Raw genomic sequence first — 18,526 nt, forward strand, 5'->3', positions numbered from 1 at the left:
CTTTTAGAGGTTTTGGGGTATTAACTGAGGAGGAACATGAGGGGCTTTCCTGGTGCTGTAGATTTCTGTGTCTTGATCTGAGCAACATTTATATGCATATATACATATAAAATTCACTGAGCTATTATACACTTCAGATTTGTGTAGTTTACCATGTATATGTTATATGTCAATAATGAAGAGTGTACACATACACATTCTATTCAGTGACGCTGTTAATAAGGTGGAAGAGTCAGACAACCATCCCAACAGTGCAGAGCATCCAGCAATGGTTGGTACTGATGAGAAGAAAGGCAGCCCGAATCTTGGCAGACAAATCGGCTCGGTTTTACTGACATCTGACACACTGCCATCATGGAGACTTTCGACACCTGTACTGGCAGCAGTGCCGATGCATGAGGAATTTGCCTCCACCAGCACATACTCCCCAGGCACATCACTGCCTGGGAAGGAATCCAGTGAACACATCAGCTGTCTCTCCCACACACCTACCACCATAACAGCAGAAATCCAGAAATGTAAAGACAAGAGAGTCTCATCCAATTTAGGCAATATTCTAGCATTTGCTGTCCACAGAGAACACTGAAGCCTGATACCTTACTTACCTGCTGAGATGATCCAGAAGGATACAAAGAGGCTGCTAACTGTCTCTAAGCATTTTTTCAAATAAAGTCAAAGCCAAAGAAATGCCTGCTTCCTTTATCATTAGCAAGAAGAAAGATGAGAGGTCATCTCATCTCACAGTTCTCCATTCCTGGCAGGAGGCAGGCACAAGCCCTTCTTGAGGAGTTATAGTGCATTCTTGTCATCAGTATACCCTGGACCCAACAAGTGATTAGCTTTAAACCTTAATGAAAAGACAGGACTATGCCCCAAATGAGGGACGAGTACAGTTGATAGCATCTGGCCATTTACATTCATGAACTCATCGGAACCACTTGAGAAATATTGGTCGTATACCTACTGCATGCAAGTTGGCCTCATCGAAAAAAAAAAATGTGTCTACCATCAAACCACTGAGTATGAAGAGAAGCTCAAAGATCCTAACTTTGCTCCCTAAGGGGTTGAGTTTTGTTTTGTTTGGATATACCGTAACAGAAGAAACTGGGGAGTTGGTTTTAAAATGGTTTAGTGTTTTGAGAACACTAGGAAATTCTTCACTCAAGAGGCTTTGAGTATTATTAGACATCTTAGTTTGGGTTCCCCCAGAAGTAGACCTTGAAACGAGACATCAAGTAAAGGTAGTTTATTTGGGAAGTGACAGGCAACCAGAAGGGGAGCAGGCCAGTGAGCCAGGAAAGGGAAAGAGCCACGGCTGTGGGCAGCTGGAGCACAATCCATTGGGGGAGCTCTGAGAACCAGTTTAAAACACACTCACTCATGAGTAATCCCACCCAGGGGGAGGGAGCTGGGTGTTTATATGCCAACTCCCATCTGTCATTGGTTGAGGTCTGCTCCCGGGGATGTTAATTCCACAGAACTTCTGGCCTGCCAAGCAGATGGCAAAGTGGGCTTTCTGACAAAGAAGTGTGGGTGCTGGCATTCAATCTCAGGCAGGTGTGCTCTCAAGAGGTAAGAGCTAGAGGACATGAGCAGGGTGCCAACTGCATCTGCTGCAGAGGAACTTGAAGCAATTGCCCAAGAACTACTGTACTTGTATATTCCATGACTTCACTTTAGAAGTGTACATAAAGAAAAGTGAAAGGCCAGACATTGGCTAGATCTGCACATCTATAAATCTACAATTGATAGATGACACATTAAAATCCAAACCTGGGAAATGCAGTTCAAATGTTTAATGGGTAACATGTATCTAAAAGTTTTCATCAAATTCTACCTGGCTTACTGGGCTAAGCTTTCAGATCTGTAAAAAGACAGAGATGTCAACTTTCTGCCTCCATCAAGCCAGTATGACCACCATGGTTCAAATCTTCACTTCACCAATGAACTAGTTTCCGCATTAGTGTTTTAATCCATCTCCCTGCCCCTGATCTCCAGCCTTTCCAATCCAACTACCACACTACAGAGTGATTTTCCCTAGACACAGTTCTGATCATCTCATCCCGTTTGAAACCCTTCATTGGCTCCCAGTTCCCCACAGGACAAACCCTGTCTTCTAAGTTCAGCATACAGGCCTCGTGTGATTTGGATCTTGCTTGCCTCTTTAGCTTTCTTCTCGGTTCTTCCACTAGCCTGAATTATTTCCATTTCGCCTAACATCTGTTCTGTGCCTCTGGGACTTTGCTTATGCTGTAGCCGCTACCTGATATACTCTATCCACCAGTTCTATACCCCCATGCCAAGCCTCTTCCTGTGGTTAATTTCTCCTTCTTCTTCAGGTACTAATTTAGAAGTGACTTTCTCCAAGAAGTCTTCCCTGGTGCCTGCAAGGTTGGCATAGGTACCCTTCCCTTAATATCCAATACGTCTCCCATCTTAAAACTCCACACAGACTTTGTAATGGCCTCGTTGCTTATCTGTATCTCCCAAAGTTTGTGCTGTGAGGGCAAAGCTGTATCTGTCTTGTTCACGGAGCTCGATGTAAGATTTAATAATAGTTACTAATAAATAATTCATCGAATGGCTGAATGGGAAGATCCTCACGCATCTGGCCCCGGTCTCCTCTCCAATTTTGTATTTTGTTGCGCCCCTCCCCCACTGCTACACACACATGTGCATGTGTGCACACACATACACCCCAACATACTAGACTCCCTGTACACCCACTATACCCTTTAGCTACTCCTATCAGAACTGTAACCCTTCTTTGTTTCATCTGTGTTAACCAATTCTGAGAATCTGACTAAAGTCCACTAGACTAAGTTTCTTGAGGGTAAAACTACGTCGTAATATTCTTTACCTCCTCAGGGCTTATATTAATGTCCAATAAGATGTAGACACTTAATACATGTTGAGTAAACAGTTTGTTGCTCGAATTGCAGAAGACTTTCTTTGCATGACCTCTAACTCCCAACAAAGCAAAAGTGCTCTAGCGTCCCACCTGCCACCTGTCTGAGACCCATCACAGATTTCATATCTGCAAACCTTCAAAATTTTCATCGGCCAAGTCTGTGAGCCACTGTCATCATTAAAGCAAGACAGAATCACCCAGAGTGACATCTTTTGGACATGAAAGCAATCTTTGCTCCTGGCTAGGTGAAGCCACATATCAGTGAGACAAGCAAGTGGAAGCCATCTGTCAGTTCCAGAAGGGCCTGGAACTGGTGTGCTCAGGTAAATGGAAAGTTCTAAGGGTACTATGGAAACACGCCACCTCTGCAATGGTGAACAGAACTGGGCTACACAAGAGCTGAATTCTGAAAAACAACAGAGCCTTGACATGGAAGGAAGCTGCAGTGGCAGGAGGGTAGATGTGGTTGGAAACAGAGATGGAAGGAATTTTCCCGGATTCCTTTCCTGGAGGCCTGTCCAATGACAGGATAGGGTATCATCATCACCTGCAATAGTCAAGGTCCCATCAGCAGTGATGGGTCTGCAAACCAAAGGATTGCCATCTCATGCCCACTGTGAGGCATAAATGGATGAAGTCCATCAGTGTTCCCATCCTCTGAGACGCTCATAAATAGGGAGAACATCCTGCTCTGCTTGTGATGGTCCCACTTTATCCTGGTGTTCCTGTGGAATTAATAACGCCCTCTTACACTCTCAAAACTTTTCCAGTTTGGATGATAAATTATACGGCCACCCTACCAACAAACAGCGTTAACAGCAGGGGGAAAATCTTCAAATAGACATGACATTGGATATAACTACATAGGAGTTTTTATATTAGTTTCTAAACTTTTCTGTATTTTTTTTTGAAAAAAACTTTTCCCTTCCAAAAAAAAAAAAAAAAAAAAAAAATCCAACAAAAAAACAAAAAAAGTCAAACTACTCTATAATTAAGCATAACACATAATTATTTCACTACCCAATATCCTACCTAAATTCTTTTTCTGCTCTTATATCTGGTAGATTATAGTGTAACTATATCAGTTTGTGTAATGAGATCAGCCATTTTGCAGTATGTAAACGACAGGGCTAAATTCAATGTCACCTGTTTATTTAAGATGGAAATGATATGCATGTAGCACAGTAGCATTTGGGTACAAATGAAGTATCATTCAATGTCACCAGAGAAAATATAAATCAGCAAGAAGGAATAAACACTGAAGGTTCAGTCAGCACATCTTTGTTGGGTTTCTTCTATGTGCCAGGGGTACAGGATAGCGCGAACAAGTCTCTGCCTTCATGGAGCATATATATTCTAGTTTAAACTGCCTTTGTGGAGGGGTGATACCCAAATCCTGTGGCACCCCCAAATTCAATCCGATATTTTACAATAATTCCCCAAATTGCCAGCCCCTTTCACTAACGTGTTTATACAGTATTTTTTTTTCTTTTCCCATGTGTGTGGGGAGAGTCATACATGAAACATACAAGATGCAAAGGATGCTATTTGGACTGATGGAAGTCTTGTCTCTTCGCACATCTGTTTTCCTCATCTCCGGCTGGTTGCACATGCTTGTCATTGGTAACAGGGTTGTGGCTTTCTCTGAAGTCTCTGTCATAGATATCTGGCATTTGCTGAGCCTCAGTATTCGGTACAGGTCAGTCTCGCTGCTTCTCCTGGGCTACTTTGTCATGTTTGACCCCTTGACTTTGTGACATCATCACCACTTTTAATTCATAACTGTTGCTAACTATCTCATGCTGTGGCTTAATCATGCTTAAGCCTAATACCCAAAAAAAACAAGTTTATCAATATCCAGATGGCCAAAGCAGAGAGATTAGGTGGTAAAGTCTTTACTTTGCCAAGGGAACTCCCATTAGGGGACAATCTTCTGAACCCAGGATTTAAATCTGGCCTGATCCACTTATGAAATTTGTGACTCTGGGTAAGTTATTTAAGCACCTTGAGGCTCAGCTTCCTCACCTGTAAATGTAGTAGAATACCCACCTCCCTGAGTTGCTTTGAAGATTAAGTGACATGATAGATGCAGCATTCTTTGCACAAAGCCCAATACTTTGTAGGTACTTAATACCTTTTAGTTTCCTTCTTTTGCCCCCACCATAGGTCCCTACCTAGTCTGATGTGCATGGTAATTTAACCGGGCAGCTAACCTGAAAAAAGTGGGATGGTTTCGGGCTGGGTGCTTATCCTGGAATTAGGGAGTGCCAACTTTTAAACACATGCTAGCCAGCTGTTCTCTTCAAATATCTGTATTAATGCATACTATTAATGCATACCATTTACTCTTTAGTCTCTCAGTAAAGATGTGAACGAAAATCTGTCACCTTTACATTTCATTGACTATACTTTTCAAAAGCAAGTGAGGAAGTTCCATCAGAGAAAAAAAAGTTAAAGGAAACAAGGCAAAACAGGAGAGAAATGGGGGGTTTTGTCCATCTATTTCGTTTTTGCTAACAAACTTTTACTCGGTACCGCTTGTGTGTCAGAGACTATATTGAGCAGTTTACATTCAATTTCTCATTTATCTTCCAACAATCCTAATGAGATAAATATTATTATTTCTCCCATTTTACAGATGAGGAAACTTGAGGAACAGAGAGAGCTGTTAAGTAACAACTTAGTGCCCAGGGTCACACTTCTACTAACTGCCGAAGCTGGCAGTTGAGCCCAGGCAGTCTCTCTTTTTCACACGACACTATGCCATCAACAGTAGCACCTTCCAGAAGGTTCAAGTTTCTAGCAAGCTGAATCACAGGAGCTATCATAGCCTTGACCATTTGCTCTATAAGACCTCTTTTCAGATCTGGAGGAGAGTAGCAGCTAAGACACTCCTGTGATGTTTAAGGTCAGTAACTTTGTGTGAAAACCTTGAGAACAGGAAAAATTATTTCCTGGGAGAAAATGCACTATCAGGCAATAAATACACTCTTTCATGAACTATGTCAAGTACTCGTACTTATAAAGCTCATGGTCCATCATTGAGGAGTGCTGTTATCATGTCATTAGGTGGAACTTTTTCTTGTTTCTTCTTTCATCAACCTTAATTTTCATTGTTCTCAAGCTCAGTGCCCATTAGAAACTTAGGAAATCCATTGAAGTAAAGATAATTGCCAAAGAGCTCTTCTGATGGAGACATTTGTTCATAATTTGTAGATTTAACACTGTTATTAATTATTTACATTTTCAAATATTTCAGGGATGTGGGCTCTACGGCATTTCTCTTTCTTCCTTAAGCTGAAGCTGCTAAAAGTGTGAATTTGAGTTGGACGAAGGGGCTCATGCCCACAGTATCTGCAGTCTTATTTTCGCTTGTGGAAAAGGGAATGAGTAGATATGTGAGATCTTTCCTTGCCCAAAACTATTGTATTTTTTTCTAAAAGCCTATCATGGTACCTCCAAATTGTCCTTTGGAAACCAAATTAAATTGTCTGCTATCCCCCTAGGGAGGCGCTAGTCCTGACAGGACTCGTGGAAAGGAGGAGGGGCTTGGATGGGGAAAGAACAGACCCTTACTGAAGGTCAGTTAGGTGAACCACATCAAATTGTCAGGACTGAAGCACTTCTTTTTACCTATACAAATGTCAATTTCATATGGTTTAACCCAATATTAAATGCCAGGCCAGATACCTTTTATATGTTATCACACTGGATCCTCATAATGACCCCATGATGTCAGGTTTGTCCCCATCTTACAGATAATTAAACTGAATTAAATTCCTAAAATCATTGTATTAGTTTGGGTTTCCCCAAAAGTTGACCCAGAGTCAAGGGCTCAATGCGAGTAGTATGTCTGGAAGACAACCCTAGGAAGCACTGGTAAGAGAATGGCAACGTGAGGGAAGTAAGTTATAGGGACATTGTCCAGCCAGTTACTCTGTGGGCAAATGGAACCTAATCCCTCTGGGGAACTCTGGGAAACAGTGAGGAACATAGGCCTCAGAGTCACCTCACCTTGGGGACAAGGGACATGGGTATTTATGCACAAACTGATCTTAGTCATCAGTCCAGGCCACTTAGGATTGAGATAGTAGGTTAATGCCCCAGTATTTCCACATTTGGCTACAAGATTTAGAGCAGAGAAGTGGCATGGTATATGTTTGCTGGCATGCACTATAGTCGTGAAGAGATTAGCGCAGAGCCCAGCTATGTCTGCTATAGGCCCATGACAAGAACTAACAGAGGCAAGGTTTGAACCTGTGGCATTCTGAACATATAACTCATGTCCTTCCCACTAAAGCACAGGATGTTGTCAAGTCCTGAGAAAGAGCAGGGGCTCCAGGAGAATCGGGCATCGATTGTAAGGTTCTATCTAGACAGCTGTAAGACACTAACCAAACGAGAAATCATCCCATGCTTCCCTACCCTATAACAACAGTTGTGTAGCCCTTTAGTTTACAAAATGCATGCACATCCATCTCCTCATTTGGCCCTCATCATGCCCCTGAAACAGACTAAAATCCATTCACTCACAAGATTATTATATTCATGTTTACTCCATAACTATCGAGTATATGTTCCAGAAACTATTCTATGTCATGGAGATATAGCAGGCCAGACACAGACACCAGCATGGTAAAACTCATATTCTAGTGGGGCAGCAGAATTAAGAAACAAAGAAACATATAATGTATGTATAATTGATGCCATGAAAAACATAAAACAAGCAAAGATGGTGGTGATGGCGAAGGCTGCTATTTTCTTAATTGGGGGTAGGGTCCGGGAAGATGATTACATTTGAGCAGGGAAGCGAAGGAAGTGAGGGTATCAGGAGGAAGGACATTCCAGACAGAATCAAGAGAAAGAAGGGCAGTGTGATTAGGGCACGGTGAGACAAGGGTCCAGAGAAGTCAGCAAGGGCAATGCACCGTCTCGTTGGCTACAGTCAATCTTTACGTTCTGGCTCTCAGCGCAATGGGGAACCACTGGAAGATTTAGAGCAGGAAGCGGCATGGTTTATGTTTTCAAAGGTTCGTTTCTATTTATCTCTAACTCGTGGTCAGCAAGCCCCAGAACTGATACTCAAATTGAAGTCTTCTGACTCCTGATGCAGTCCGTGTTCTTCCCACTCAGGTCCACAGTTATTCCCCAGACCTGGAAATCCCTGATAGTGTTTTTTATTCTGTTCCTTGCATAATTTTTTGTGGTTTTGTGACCAAATCTTAAAATAGCTATTACCTGTTCCCCAGGCATTTGGCACCTTGGGACACCTTTTTGCCTCTTGGCCAATCACCTCTAATATTCTCCCATTTCAGAGAGCATCCTGCCTTCATCATCCAGCAAAACTCATTGAGCAAGCTTGACCATGACAATCAAGTGTGGACAGCAGGATAAAAAAAAGTAACCACTCTAATCAGAAAGTTTAATTTTACATATTTCCAAGGGTCTTCAAGATATCAAGGAATTTTTTTTGTGTTCAAGACCAAGAGAAATTGTCTCAAGACTGTGAGGAAAAAGAGAGTATTGGGCTTGTGGTTCATTGCACGCTTTCTCATCTAGACCAATGTGGAATCAGGCAAAAGTTCCTATGAGATACTGTAGTTGCCTTTTCCTTCATCATTACTATGTCTTGTTTCTAAAATTTCAGATTTATTTGCTTCAAATCCAAAGCTGCTTTTTCAGCCAAGGCTGCAAAGACACACGGCCTATTTGGGGAATTACAATGTGGCTCTCTGGGCTGTTTTTTAGTGTCAGCAGCCACAAAAAGAGGGTTACCCCCTGGTAAAGCAAGGAGAAAAAGACATATTCCACTCTCCCAGACCTGCACTGGCACTACAGAATTGACGGAGGTAACCATTTGTCTTTTGTCACCGCAACAGGTCAGCATGACACTAGGCACACATGTAGAGAGGAAGCGTGTAGATAGTCACTTGTTTGGCTATATCCACAGCTTAAATTTGGTGTCCTCTGAACATGTAATATTTCAAAGCCAGAATATTTCTGTTCACTTATTAAGGGATGACTAACTTGCTTTTGGCTGCACTACAAATGAATCACGGTAACAATTCCCAACTTGCAACTTCTGGCGTTCTGATGTAATGCATTTCTATTAAAAGAAGAGGAAAGAGAGTGGGTGAGAGTGAGATCATGCAAAGACAGAACATAACACCAAGGGAGCTAGCGTAATTGATGAACTTCAGAGACCAGATCCATTTACTTCAAAGTGTTTTCTTGTATCCTGGGTGAGGCTACCCTGCCAGTCAGTTTCTACGCATTTACAATTGTAGAATATAGACTCGGATCAAGACCCGGAATTTGGAGGGATTCGGTGACGAAAATATTTCATTCGGGGGGTAAAAACCAAACATTCCTTGAAAGCATTTTTAAGCAATTTTGATTTAGTGTCGCTTTGAAGGTAATAATTGGGGCACATGATAGAAGATAGAAAGGCAAACTAACAACCTCCCTTTTTAAATTCTTTTAATAATGCAGCTTATCTGGGAGTGACAGAAGGAGGGGTAGGAAGGTGAGACGAGGAAGGGAAGGCAGCCTATAAAGGTAGTATCATCAGACTGACTCCCCCTGGGGAACGGAGGAACCCTCACCTCCACTGAATCTCTCCTCACAGGTGAGGTTGTTGGGGGACAGCTTGAGGTGCTAATTACCCTGCCTGGCAGAGTGGTCTTCCTGCCTTCCTTCTCCCTCTTTTCAGCAAGAAACAAAAAGAGCTGAAAGGTATTGGAAAAGATCCTCTGAACCCACAGGTATTTTTCCTATGTTAATCACCACTCAGAAGCAGACACTTCCTTCCTCCCAGATCCCTTCTGTACTCTCCTCTACAAGGTGCCCCTGCTGTCCTCTGAGAAGATCTGAGTGTGCCAAGGAGAGGCAGAGAGGAAATTAGACTCTGGCCCGTCGTGACCAGCAGCCCACACTGGCTTTGTCCCAGGCTCTGGCAGAAGGGGATTATAAGAGCCAGTGCCTCCCCAGAACGGGAAATCACTCAGAAGAGAATCTTTATTTTTTCCCAGTAAACCTATTTTCCCTACCCTGTGGTTTTCTTTCTGGGTTTCATCTACTATCAGATCTGTCACTGACCAAAAAAAAAAAAAAAAAAAAAGAACTTCAGTATGTTGTAAAAGCATATTTCAAGCAGCTATAATAATAAATCTCAGATTGATACTTATGAAGTTAACTTTCTAACACCTAGAATCTGACTGTATAGTTGGTGGGTGTCACTCAGCTCACAGTTATGTCATGTTAGAATCAAAAGGGTCTGTCCATAAGATTACTTAGACCAACTCCTGTTTTTCCTGAAAAATCTGAGACCTAAAGAAGTAGAGTAACATTCCAAGTATCTCTGACACTCCTACTTGAGCAGGAGAAGCCAGACTTGAAGCTAAAACTTCTTATTACTGGATTCCATTGTGCCCACGGCCTTTTTTCTTGATAAGCCTGTCTTTGAAAAGTTTTATTTGACAACTACAGAGGCTGGATAGAGAATAAGAAAAGTGAATAAGCTCAAAACCCATCCCCTTCATCACCTATTAACACCACCATGTAATACTGATGTCTAAAGATGAGGTTTGGTGGTTTGGATTATTTCTGGTCTCTCTTAATGGACTCCAGGCCCCAAATGTGGCCATCCCACAGCTCAGTCATATCCACAGTCAATCATTTGAACTAGGTGGGCTGACAATTATTCTTCCCCAAGTCTTCTTCATCCTCACTGAAGTTCTCAAGTTGGGCTAGTCGAGGGCTAAGCTTCCCACAGGGGAGTAAAGCGTAATTTAGAATCCTGCATTTGCCCTTTGCTAATTAGGTCATCTTAGGTGAGTTGTTGACATTATCTAGGCCTCAATTGTTCCAGCTATAAAATAGGAATAATGATATAACCATTTCCACAGAGTCTTGTATTGAGTAAATTTTTAAAACTACAGAAAGTACTTAGCAGACTCGTTACTATTACTATCATCATTCTTAACCTAAAGGATGATAACAGCAAAGAAGCTAACAAGTTAAACAGTATGTTCAGAGCCTTAGTATGAATCTCAATGTAACATGTAGTTCTAGCCTCTTTGGCAGCAAACATAATATTAATGAAAATACTGTGATCAGGATTGACATTAGATAAGGTTTTACTAGTATCGAGCACTTAGAGTTGTCTGCTGTTAGGCCTTTGCCATTATTTTGGACATTGTATCTCTTATGTGATGTTCCATATGTGAGTGTGAGCACCCTTAACTCAAGGAAATTATCCTATTATTAACAACACAGTAGATTTGATGATTATTTCTTGAATATGTGTTGAGTGAATAATCCAAAATCTATACACAGTTATAGAAACATGGATTATATGTTGATTCCCATGACAGAGTGAGACTATATTATGGGTTAGGACTATTACTTTGGGCCATTTTCTTTTATGAGAAGAGAGTCTCTTACCTAGCCCAAGAATAAGCTTGTGTGGATTGAGGGTGTCCATTTTGTGGACTGAGGTATCCTGGTCACCATTTCACTATCATAGTTCAATGTTTTCGTATCCTTCATTCTCCCTTCTACCTTCAAGAGCAAAGAGTAATTTAAAGGCAAAGATGAAGTCACTGTAAGCTAACTTATCATTTTTACCTTCCTTTTCTTTTCCAGTGCAGAAATTAAAAGTAAGTATAAAGGAAAAAAAATCATAATTGATCTCTGGCTTCCTTTTCCCCCGTGAACATATCTAAGAACACCTACTAATGTCTCTACCATCCTGAGTGGGGCTCCTTTAGGAAAGTAAATCGGGGTATTCTAAATCCCTTGCAGGTATATGTCCATGTAGCATGTGCAGTGTGTCTGCCCATGGCTATGTGGACAGCCAAGAATAAATTGTGTGTGTACTTGATGTGTAGTCATAAGAACCAAAGATCAGAACTGAGTCATTTCAGAACTCACAGAAGGGAATCTCGATTCTCCTTCCCCATGCCTCTTGTTATCCTCTCACCCCTTATCCCACAGTAGAATCCCACAGACTCCCACTGCCGGGTGGGTGGCCTCAGCCAATACTCTCTCTCTGGATGCTTTGTCACTCAGCATCTCCATGCCACTCAGAAGCAAAAGTGACACATGTTCTACCCACCTCTCCATCGGAAATTCAAAGCAGCCTCGTTTCACAGCAACTTTGGTACTAAGAGTTAAGAAACCTTCTGTCTCAAACTTCAGCAAGGTTCTCATTTTCCAAGTCTTCCTCCAATGATCTGGTAGTACAGGGGTTAATATAGTGTCTGCTTTCTTTGGTCAGTAGTCCCAGGAGTCATAGCAGTAGATCTGCAGAGCTGGCAGATCACTAGATAGCAGGGCATGGTCATCTTAGAGAATGGATGGACAATATCCCCTTGTTATAATTGGGTTCGGCCTTGTGGCTTAACACCATCTTATTTGGCAATCTTTTTCTCTTGACATATTTAGTAATCACTCTAAGGGAGATTTATTAGACTATTAATGAGAGCAAACAATGTACTAAATATTACACATATGCATACTTTCAATACCACTCCTTTTCTAAATCTTTCCCCAAAGTCTTTCTTTTAACTCTTTAGCAAAACTCTTTGTCTTTAAATGCCTCTTAGTTCTTCTCCAGAATAACCTTTTATATTTTGGAATGTTTCTGTAGTTAGGAGTTCTTTTAATCAAAATTCACTGGGCCATGCTCAGAGAAGAATAGATGAGAAAACACTCTCACAGTTTAAAACACTGAAGATATTTTGCTCATCATTAATCTCAAAGCATCAAAACAAAAAATTTAGCATATGGTTAGAGTTTAGTGAAAATAGTCTCCTAGGAATCTCTAGGAGATGAGAGAGAGAGAAAGAGAGAGAGAGAGAGAGAGAGAGAGAGAGAGGAGAATATGAATGAGAGTGAAAATGAATATCAAGGAAAGAAGTCAAAATATTTCAGCCAAACATAATACAATGGATTGTTTCTTGAACCTGAGGGTTGGTGCCCATGAGGAGATAGGAGGGAGGGCCACTGAGAACTAGGATTAACAACTCATGCTAACTAAAGGACCTTGATAGCTGGTGCCCCTCAGACATTTTTGAAAGGTATAATAAGTATCCCACCCACCCTGGCACATGCACGGTAAAATATCTTAGCAAAAAATCCGTCTAGAGCAGATTTAAGAGAAAATATATCTGGGTCGTGGAGATGCTCAGAAGGTTATGAGTTATAATAGCATAACCACAGTATGGCAACTCAGGATATTAAGCTTTATTTCCTTTACCTGTGAAATGTTCTTCTTCATTCATCAGATATGCAATATGGCTCTCTCTACTCTTAGGACACCCCACTCAGTGCTAGGCACCGTCCTAGATGCACTCATTTACTTAACACTCAACTACATGTCTACCGTTGGCCTCATTTTAAAGACTGGCCACAATTCACAGAGAGAAGGCCTTATTTTCTCACCTTAGACTGTAAATTACACATATTCCTACATATCTGAACTTGAGCACTTGTGATTTTTTTAGGGGTGGGGCAGTGAAAGCATAAATTCAGGAATTAGTTGCTAGCAAGAACCTTCATTCAGCTGCTAGTATTGCCAACCCAGAGGTATATGGTCAGGAGCCAGGAGCACAGGTCCTGGAGCCATACTGCCTGGTATAGCCCAGCTCTCTCTTACTATGTGTGTGACCTTGGGCAAGTGACTTCGCTTCTCTGTGTCTCAGCTTCCTTGTCTGTAAAATGAGGCTAGTACTTGTACTTCATAGTTTTTCTGTAATGATTAAATGAATTAATCTGTATAAAGGGCCTAGAACTGTGCTTAGCACATTGTAGGGGCTGTTAAATGAGTGCTCGCATTCCCATGTGCACTTCGATCGCAGGCATAGATATAGGCATGGCAAATTTGACTGAGGGTGAGGTATATAGAGTAAGTTCCATTGTGCTCCCTTAGAATGATCCCTATGTATCCCAGCCAGGCTCTTGCAGTTATAGCTCCCTTCCCATAAAAGCAGACAAGGAAAGTCAGAGAGTACAAGGGCCCTCAAGGTGAATATCTTGTCTTTTATGGCACAGAGTGATTGAATTGGATGGGGAAATCATTTAGCTGCCCTACAAATCGGCAGCAAGAGATGGGTCGGCTGAGGACCTCTGCACTTAGAGCTGCACCTTAGTTCACTTTTTACATTACATTTTCAAGAGGGAAACTGAACGATGGACCTATATAAGATTTTCAGACATTTATAGACCAATTGAGTCTCAAATAAAGAGCACAACTTGTAGAAATAATGCTGGTACTTTAACCCAGCACTTCTCAAACTTTAGCTATATCAGAATCTTCTGGAGGGCTTGTGAAAACATTACCAGGCCCCACCCCCGAGAGTCTGATTTACCAGGTCTGAAGTGGAGCTTAAGAATTCTCATTTCTGACAAGTTCCCAAGTTGAACTGATGCTGCTGGTCCAGGGACCACACCTTGAGGACTACTAGTCAAATGTGTGTTACTATTTGTGATGTAAGGTTATAACATTTCATTTGAACGCTTTAGAATAGAGATGGCATGAGTGATTCTCTCCCCCGCCCCCCGCCAAATAGATATTTGAATCCACAGAGCTAATGTCACTTATTAATGTCTTATTTTTGGTAATAAACACTGACTTTCATTTTTTTCCCCATAGTTGCATGCTGCTGTGACCAGGATCCAGGTTCCAAGGCCTGGTTTCAATTACACATTTGCTCACATATGTATCCTGAATAACGATAAGACTTGCATCGTGGACGACATAGTGCATGTTCTGGAGGAGCTGAAGAATGCTCGGGCCACCAACCGGACCAATTTTGCTATCACGTACCCGATCACTCACTTAAAGGATGGGAGGGCAGTGTACAATGGGCATCAGCTTGGAGGTGTCACCGTGCACAGCAAGGACCGGGTGAAATCTGCAGAGGCCGTCCAGCTCACCTACTACCTACAGTCAATCAACAGTCTCAACGACATGGTGGCCGAGAGGTGGGAATCCAGCTTCTGCGACACTGTCCGACTTTTCCAGAAATCTAACAGTAAAGTCAAAATGTACCCTTATACGTCCTCGTCACTGAGGGAAGATTTCCAGAAGACCAGCCGTGTATCGGAACGCTACCTGGTCACCAGCCTGATCCTGGTGGTCACTATGGCCATCCTCTGCTGCTCTATGCAGGACTGCGTCCGCAGCAAGCCCTGGTTAGGCCTGCTCGGGTTGGTGACCATAAGCCTGGCCACTCTCACTGCGGCTGGGATCATCAATCTTACTGGTGGGAAGTACAATTCCACCTTCCTGGGAGTCCCTTTCGTCATGCTAGGTAATTACTGCCCTTCATTTTTCTGTTTCCTCCTGTTAGTGGTGGTTAACTGGGTTCCTAAGAGGCAAGGAGTAGCCATCTAACAATTTTGTTTCATTTATAGTGTCTTCTTTTTGCCCAAAAGTCATGGGCCCAATACTGTAAAGTACTGGTGGTCAATAAGTAGCAACCATATCTGGTAAATGTGCCAGAAGTCCAAAGTCCTGGGTTCCAGCCCTGGTTCTCCATTAAGTAGCCATGTGGTATTTAGCAGATAAACTTCTCTGTGTCCCAGTATCTTAGGTTGGGCGTCCCCAGAAGCAAACCTTGACACAAGGATTGAGATACAAGTAATTTATTTGGAGGTAAGCCCAGGAAGCCTAAGTGTGGGGTTCAGGTCATGAGACAGGGAAGAAAGATAGCTCAGAACATGTTAACGGGCAGGTTACTGCTATGGGCACCTGTGGCTCAATCCCACTGGGGACCTTTGAGAGATCGTGGCGAACACTCCTCAGAGAGGTCCTCCTTCAAGAGTGAGGAAGCTTGAAGCCGGACTGTGTACCTGGAAGTCCTGTGTATGATTCGGTGAGGGCTCTCCCCGGGGTCGTTAAATACCCCAGCACTTTCTAGGGAGGACTGAGCACATTCCTGCAGCTGGAGAAATCCCTCAGGTCACCATGTTGGTTGTAAGAAACCTTCCGTGAGCTCCAGAATGGTGAATGGGAGGGCACATGAGTTGGGCACTGACAGTGTCTGCTACCTTCAATTTCCCCACCCTATGGATAGAGTGGATATGAACATCGCACGAAAGGACATAATAAATGTACAAGAACTTTGAAAGCAACAAGTGAGACGTAAATAGGAAGGTAACTTTTTTCCTGTACTTGCTATGAACTCAGGAGAATGTTTCCAAATGGTGGTGTGAGAGTCCCGCCATATTCTCTCAAGGGGGCTGCATGAATTTCCTGATAGAGATCATGCTCAAAACAAAGCCACAGCGGTCACAGTATAACTTCAGTTATTCTGCCCGTCGGTATTGAAGATGGCATGCCCAGCAAACCTGATGGCAGGGTTCTTGCAGGCCAAGGATTCAGATGGTTAGCTTTCCCCCTTTTCTGTGGCAACTTCTCATCAATTCCTTTAGCAAAATTAAAATGTCATTTAGACTCAGATACTGACAGAACAAATGAAGGGGCACTTTTCGTTGACTGAGAAATAACTATTGTTGAGTTCATTAGTATGCCTTATGCCCACCCTGTTTGGGGGGAGTAGAAAAGAAAAGAATGTACTTGGGACATCTCAGCTGCATTATGGTTAAATGATAACCAGGGCTGGCGGGGCTGCCAGGCCGCAGAATTGCATGCTGCCTTTGGTACTCTGTGGCCTGCAGGAATTTAGACCTAGGCAATAAACATATACTAATAGCTTTTGTGAAAAAGTGGGGCACTCACTGTGCAGAGACTGAGCGAGCTCCGAATTTACCAGGTCAGTTTACTCATCGCCGCAGAATGCAACAGAAAGAGACTGCTGCATTTTCTCCTGACTTCAATCTGTTAAGAAGGCAATATAACTTGCCTCTTTAAAATAACTCCAAGACTAGTGGGTAGATTGTGGAATACAAGGCGGTTCCTTGAAGAGTGAGTAAGGACTGGGTATTAGTAGCTTCTTCAGAGGCTTGAGTCAAGATTTAAATTAACATGTTTTTTTTTTTTTCATGATTAGTCACAGGCTTGGGGTTTTTTTAGCTTTTCATCTTAAAAATACAGTGTTTTTTGTTGTGATTGTTTTTTTTTGGGGGGGGAGGGTGCAAGATAGACAGGAATAAAAAGGGATGGGGAACTGAAGGGAAACAGTAAGGTTCTTAAGGTGAGGAAAAAAGAATGTCGCAGCTAGAAAAAGGACTACTGTTCTCGGTTTTATGACGCTGTAGGTAGTAACCAGTGAACTCAAAGTATGATACAATATTTGAAGCTCCCGAAAAACTAACTGCACTAAGTGAAATAAATTATAATAGTTAGAGCTTTTTAATATTAATTTTTAAATATAAAATCGTAATATTCAAAACTTCTTAAAATTAATTTCACTAAAAATCAGTTTCACTAAGTAAAATAAAATGAAATATTCATAACATCCCTAAGTTAATTTTATTAAGTAAAATAAATTACAATATTAAAAATTTCTTAAAACTTATTTTTATACTTTTTAGAGAAGTTTGAAATATTATAAGCAAAAGTGAACACAAAAAGAAATACACCAGATAGTACTGGTGCAGGGGATGATGCAAGAGATGGGAAGATGCTGTTAACAGGAGAGTGTGTTTTAAAAAAAAAATCCAGAAATAGTAGTGCCACAACTCTGTAGAGACTGAGTATCACAGAACTTTACGTCAGAGTTCAATTCAGAAAAATCTGGCATTTGTGATAAAGGAGGCCATGAGCTGCAGGTACCCAATACTCTCTTGTTTGCAATTTGTGAGGAATGTTACAGGCATTGATTTGATGGCAGTTTTCCCTGCTGACAGCCAGTATGCAACCTTTCTGTACATTTTCAGTCCAAAGAAATTTCAAATTACTTAGTCACAACAAGAAAGGAAGCTACGCATTTTAGTAGCTAAGGCCCATTTGCAATAAATACTTTGCACCATGTAATGGCTGCTTAATATGCTCATAAAGCCAACAGTGCCTGGATTTAGGATGGTTGTTACCCTTCTGTATTTCTCAGATAAACTCTTCGCTCTCAGAGTTTGATTGTAAAATAAAATGTAAGCAAGAGCATAATTGTAAATGTTGCATTCAGGGCCAATGTTTAATTCTGGTTTTTTGATGACCAGTCCTACAATGCTAAGAAATATTTCAAATGACCAAGAAGAATTACAGTGCTAAAGGTTTTGCACTATGAGTCAATAAACCGTTTGTCCAGTTTTTAAATATATCTGTAACACAAAATGGCTATGCTTAAACGAAGCAGATTTAATCAACATTTCTTGGTTTTCTATGTTCTATAAATATAATATCAAATAAAATTTAAAAAAATCTATGGCCTCATTCAGAAGGAAAAATACCTTAGAAAAAGTCTCTAATACAGACATTCCTTAGCTGGCAATTGGTCTATAATGTGATAAACATTACAGATTTTAAATTCAACAAACTAAACATTCTCAGTGTGTTGCCGGTCACATAAGGCCAGATCCAACCAAATGCCAAAATGGCAGTAGATTTAGAATGGAAAATTTTAAAACCACGTGTGTCAAACAGTATTACCCTGACAAAATTCCAGGATAGAAAAGAATTTGGATAAACTCTGAAACTTCGCCATAATG

General features: G+C 41.5%; 1 protein-coding gene across 1 annotated transcript in view; it reads left to right on the forward strand.

Annotated features, from left to right (window-relative positions):
- The window catches only part of PTCHD1 (patched domain containing 1), a 50,970-nt gene that overhangs the window by 22,335 nt on the left and 10,109 nt on the right, over positions 1-18,526 (forward strand). The window contains exon 2 of the mRNA XM_011378447.2: positions 14,568-15,228. Coding sequence (XP_011376749.1) covers positions 14,568-15,228 — 661 coding nt within the window. The remainder of the gene's footprint in view (positions 1-14,567; positions 15,229-18,526) is intronic.

Source organism: Pteropus vampyrus, unplaced genomic scaffold (assembly GCF_000151845.1).
Source record: "Pteropus vampyrus isolate Shadow unplaced genomic scaffold, Pvam_2.0 Scaffold339, whole genome shotgun sequence".
Classification (NCBI taxonomy): Eukaryota; Metazoa; Chordata; class Mammalia; order Chiroptera; family Pteropodidae; genus Pteropus; species Pteropus vampyrus.